A 6,000-nucleotide genomic window follows, 5' to 3' on the forward strand; every position below is an offset into this window, starting at 1 on the left:
CTAAGTTGTCGGAAAATCTGATTGTACATAACGTGATGCCATTATTTCGTTACGACGGGACTACGTTCAGGCTAGTAGCCAATAGCTTTGGTCTAGGAATTTGATCTGAGCATGCGTGGCACTTTGTCTGTTGGAGTAGGCTACACATGATCGGAGTATGTCCGATCGGAGCATTTTGTCGGAAAATTTTACCGGCAAGTTGGAAAAGTTGGTCCGTCGGATATACAGAAACGGAAACAGTCCGATGGAGACCACACACAATCAGAATATCCGACAAAATGGTCCGATAGGACACATTCCGTCAGAATCTCCGACCGTGTGTACAAGGGCTGAGTCTATAGCAGTGGTCAGTCCTCGATTACCCCCAACAGGCCATGTTTGCAGTTTTCCTTTATCTTGCACAGGTGTTTTAAATCAGAGTCACTGGCTTGGTATTTTGGACAGCTATTTTATGTAAGACAAAGCCCCAAAACATGGCCTGTTGCGTGTACGTGAGTACTGAGGTTGAGAACCACTGCTCTATGGGACATATCCAGCTCCCTGTATTGGCTGATAGTGTGAAAAGTACTACTGAGATGGGGATGGATATGGCGGGGGATCAGGACATCCATAGAGAGGTGGATAGGCAAGGCTAATGGAAATCATTAAGAATTTTGATAAATAAAACTTTTGTATGTATACAATTGCATCGCCCCAAGACTGAAAAAACATAAGGTTGTTATGTATAATTTTCTAGCAATATATGTATGAAAGATGTGAACTTACCTAGCTGCCCGATCAGAGCTGTTAAAAGGAACAAGGAAAAAAGTGTTATAAATGAGGCCTGTGGTTTATTTAAAATAAATGTTTTACAAAACCGGCCAATTCAAAACTAAGCATATGATAAAAAAGATCCAAATTCCCCAAACCTGCCTCCCTCGTCTTCATCTCAATCCTTATATGATAAATCGCCTCTTTATCTAATGGGGAAGCTGACAAATTGACAAAAATGGTTTCAAAAATGCATTTCTCTTATTTTACACATAAAAATTATTCATCCAATTTTTTTTTTATATCAATTTGCAGACTGCCCGCCCTCATTATACGTCGGTACTTTGATCTTTGGAGTGAGAGCAATAATTGTAGTAAAAGACCTATTCTGTTAATCAAAACTGGTAACCTGTAGAAATTTTTAAACGTCACCTATGGAGATTTTTTAATGGTCAAAGTTTGTCGCCATTCCCCCGAGCGGGTGCAATTGGGTATCAATTTACTCGGTGTAACATTATCTTTCACAATATAAAAAAAAATTGGGATAACTTTACTGTTGTCTTATTTTTTAATTCAAATTCCCAAAATATTGCGTTTGTGTTTTAACTGCCAATTGCACGTTCGTGCGACGCTGTAACCAAACAAAATTGACGTCCTTTTTTTCCAACAAATAGAGCTTTCTTTTTGTGGTATTTAATCACCCCTGCGGTTTTTATTTTTTGCTCTATAAACATAAAAAGAGCGACAATATTGAAAAAAATACAATATTTTTTACTTTTTGCTCTAATAAATATCCCAATTTAAAGAAAAAAATAATTCTTTCCTCAGTTTAGGCCGATATGTATTCTTCTATATATTATTGGTAAAAAAAAATTGCAATAAGCATATATCGATTGGTTTGCACAAAAGTTGTAGCGCCTATAAAATAGGTTATTGATTTATGGCATTTTTATTATTTTTACTAATAATAGCGGCGATCTGCGATTTTTATTGGGACTACGACATTGCAGCAGACAGATCGGACACTTTTGACACTTTTTTGAAACCATTGACATTTACTGATTGACATAGCCACTGATTACTGTATAAATGTCACTGTCAGGGAAGGGGTTAACTCTAGGGGGCGATCAAGCGGTTAAATGTGTACCCTCACTGTGTGTTCTAACTGTGGGGGGGTGGAACTAATAATAATAATAATAATACATTTAATTTATAACGCACTTTTCATCAAAGGATCTCAAAGTGCTACATGGTTACAAAAATATAACAAAAACATACATCTAACATAAACAAAAAAATTTGCTAAAAAGAAAAGTCTTTAGTCCTTTTTTAAAACAATCAGTAGATTGAGAAGCCCTCAGACTATCAGGTAGGGCGTTCCACAAACGTGGGGCAGCAGCACAAAAAGCCCTATCTCCCATTGTCTTTAATCTAGTTTTTGGAATTTGAAGAAAATTTAATTGAGTTGAACGGAGGGAACGAGATATATTTTGTAATCTAATAAATTCCTTAAGATAAGGTGGGGCATGTCCATATATGCATTGATGTGTAAGGAGAGAAAACTTATACTCAATCCTAGCAGAGACCAGGAGCCAATGAAGTGATTGAAGAATGGGGGTAATTGAGGGAGGAGACCGATCAGTGTTCCTATATACTAGGAACACACGATCTGTCTCCTCTCCCCTGACAGAACGTGGATTTGTGTGTTCACACACACAGATACACGTTCCTGATTTGTCAGGAGCGATCGGCTCCTGGCAGGCATCGCAGCCACCAGCACGCGCATCGGCTCCTCAGTGACACAGTGGGCGCGCATGCCCCCATAACGGCGGGAAGCGGTGGGCGTCATATGACACCTGCCAAGGATGGGAGATCGTATCTGCGGATGTCATTTGACTATACGCCGGGAATGAAGTGGTTAAATATACTTTTCAGCTATGACAAACCATGAGTGAAGGAATACAAAGTATGGCCTTTGATGGACTGGACAACTGCCAGATCCCAACTCTATCTACAACTTATGGGAAGTGCTTTGCCATAAGGTCAAAGAAAATAGAAACCCTAGGAAGAACTACGGGACATGTGGTTTGGAGTTTCCCCATATCAGCAAATCTGTAATTGCTGAGAATAAAAATTTTTTTTTTTACATTTTATTAATGTAAAGTCCAATGACCCGAACAATTCAAGGAATAAAAGAGAGTGTTATCACGTTGTCAATAGACTGATGATCATTTTTAAAGTTAATGCTACTTTGGGGAAGAAATGTATACTTTAATTTATAAGGAAAAAAATATTCTAATGATTCTAAACATTTATACTTTAGCGTATACAATTAATATATATTAAAATACCTACGTAGAAAAATACAGAGAGAGCATTGAGAATTTGTATACTTACAGATGAGGATGATCTGAAATGGAAGTTGAAGGCCATACATCTCTCCACCCATATTACGCAATGCTGGTTCTGTGCTGAAGAAAAATACAACCAGTGTTGTTGTATATAGACAAATGTATTATGCATTCGGGTGCTTTCAGTTTGCATTTAAAATTATTTTCAGATGCTCCTGAGGTCCTTCACATCTAACTACCTTCTGAACCTCACCTACATTAAGTCAAGCTGTATTGAGCTGTTTTGTATTTACAAGGACTGAGAAAAGCAGTTTTGAGGTGAATAAATGGCAGCGCCCAACAGGTCCTAATAGATATGATGAATCGGGTTGCATGGAGAGCTCAGCTGCAGCCAGCATAAAAGAGGAAGGAAGCAAAAGTGGCTTCAGAAAAGGCGGTGGACACGAGGGCTGAGATAATTCTTATCAGTTTTCACAATCTTTGACTCATAAAGAAGAATTAAAACATTAAAAAAACAGAAAAGATGCCGCTCTAAATATATATATATATATATATATATACATATATATTATATATATATATATACTGTGAGGGGTTAGCTCGGCAGCGGGTGTGTGTGACCCCCTGGATGGGTTCACAACACAAAGTCAGGCACAGCAGACAGCGGTGTAGGTTCAAAAAAAACAAAAGATCCGGTTTATTTATGCTCCATGCAGTGATACATATAACAGCCAAACAAAATAAAACAAGAAAATAAATCCTGGTCAGCTTGACCTCTAACTACACACATAGACTCCCTGTCTAACAACTGGGTACAGCCTTGTGCTGTACCAGTCCCTGCCTTTGTTGTAAAGGTTTTGCCACACAGGCGTTAACTCACCGCACAGTACAGGTGACACACTCCCCAGTCTATACAACACAAAACTGGTTCCAGGATGGAGCATCTCCCTATGCATGCTGGGGTTTTTTGTAGAGGCCTTAATGAGCCCACTTGCTTCAGCTGGGCTCATTAACTCTTCCCCTCTAATTGTAAAAGTCTGCATAAAGCCTGAATCTAGGACACACATATTTACCATCCTGGATACAACCAGGTGACTTCACCTGCCTGTTGCCACAATATATATATATATATATATATATATATATATATATATATATATATATATATATATATATATAGACCCTGGAATGTTATCCAGGGATGTGAACCAAACTACGAGGAGCTTGGGTAAAAGTGCCAAGTTCATATACAATCAGCGAGTGGACTGAAAATAAAACAATAACATTGGAAAACATTCAAAATGGTGACACAAACATGTGTGCAGTGCTATATATATATTCATTCAGTCACGTTTTCCTTCACGCAGCTTACATTCTTGTCACAGGTTTTCTCTGTCTGCTCACGTTTCTCTCACAAGTTATGTCCCTGACCCAGTTGTGTGTAATTTTTCACACTACCTTTAATTTCCTAGCTGCGTCCGCCCAGAGTTGCGCATTGGTAAGTCAGCCTGTTGCAGCTCCGGCAGCTTCTACTGGCTCAAGGGCTTTAGTGGATCCCAGAACCCTCTCGGGCCTAGGCCGGTATCAGTAGGCCCAGGTCTCAGACGCAGGTGCCAGCGTCTCACCTTCTCTCCAGTTCCAGTTTTGTGATAGATTGGGTTTTCATTTGGCTGGCGCAGCAGTCTTGATCATTAGGTTTTATTTTGAATGCCAGGAAAGCTCATTACACTGCTTGGCATGTTTTCCAGGCTTTCCGGTCTAGGTTTCCTAGTCCTGATGATTAACATCCAGTTCCTATTTGATTTTCTGTTTTTTTGCCTCTTCCAGCTTGTATTGGCCCACAGCACTTTTGGAGCGTATCAAGCTGAGTCTCGGCATTTCATGTTGTTGGATGACCCGTCAGGTTTCCTTTTCTGCACATTCTATTTAAGCTATCCTCAAAAGTAGACCTCCTTCTGTGCCCAGCAGACTTCCCATTGTGGGTCATATTTTTCATGACTTATCTGACATGCTCTCAGGTCTCCTTTGCATTGGTTGCCAGCTTGGTGCTCAAGGCAGTGCTATAACTGGAATTTTATGGTTCCTGAGGCCAGGGGAGTCGGGCTCCTGGCCCAGGGTCTCACTTACTTTTGGCCAATTAACTGGTTTGGCACCCTGGTCTTTTCTGTTACATCTGCATGCTCGCAAGACGCAGCAATCGGGGACGACACTGTTATCGGGTTCTTGGAGCCTGGCAAGGCGTGGTGCCCGGAGTTGTCTTTATACCAGCTCGTTAGTGCTACATTTGTCAAACTCTGGGATGGTCCTCTGATGCCTTTTCCTAGCACTCCCCTCTCCGCAGCTCAACGCATACTTCATTGCCGCCTCCCTTTTTTGGCCAAACAGGGTCTGGACCCTAAGCATACTTTGGCTATTCATTCAGGGTAGGAGTGGCTTCTGCGACTTTGCGCCAGGGGGCCCCAACCCTTATTATTTGGTATTTGGTTAGGTGGAGGTCATCTTGTTTCTCTGGGTATGTCCCAGAGCCACTTTTTTGAGATACCACAAGCGTTTGTCAATTTTGGGAGGTCATACGTTAATTCACTGTTATAAATCTGGTTGTTAAGCTTTCATCCTACTGTGTTTATTTTTGCCCCCTTTTAGGCATACTGACCACGTGACCCCAGCACACTTCAGGTCTATGTTCCCTGTTGCTCCTTGTTCCTTTCCTATACTATTCACAGATTGACACCAAGTACATGTGTAAGGCTCACCTCATGTCAGCCTGTATTTGTGGGAGGAGTCAGGCTGCATAAAGCCTGCCCTCCTTTGCCTCCTCCCCTCGTGGTTGTAGGCTCTCATGTCCCACCCACCCATCTCCTTTTCTTTTTCTTTCAATTCATTTCATACTTGGGTATGC

The 6,000-nt window shown here is 40.7% G+C and overlaps 1 protein-coding gene across 1 annotated transcript in view; it reads right to left on the bottom strand.

The window, feature by feature from the left end:
* LOC143942802 (high affinity immunoglobulin gamma Fc receptor I-like) overlaps positions 1-3,413 on the bottom strand; it is a 43,583-nt gene extending 40,170 nt beyond the window's left edge. The window contains exons 1-2 of the mRNA XM_077464204.1: positions 3,148-3,413; positions 766-783 (exon numbers count right to left, since the gene is read on the bottom strand). Of these exons, the coding sequence (XP_077320330.1) occupies positions 766-783; positions 3,148-3,199 (70 nt within the window). The 5' untranslated portion in view covers positions 3,200-3,413. The remainder of the gene's footprint in view (positions 1-765; positions 784-3,147) is intronic.
* Between the last annotated feature and the right edge of the window lie 2,587 nt (positions 3,414-6,000).

The sequence above is a fragment of the Lithobates pipiens genome, unplaced genomic scaffold (assembly GCF_037356315.1).
Source record: "Lithobates pipiens isolate NorthernLeopardFrog02 unplaced genomic scaffold, aLitPip1_a1.2 Scaffold_30, whole genome shotgun sequence".
Taxonomy (NCBI): Eukaryota; Metazoa; Chordata; class Amphibia; order Anura; family Ranidae; genus Lithobates; species Lithobates pipiens.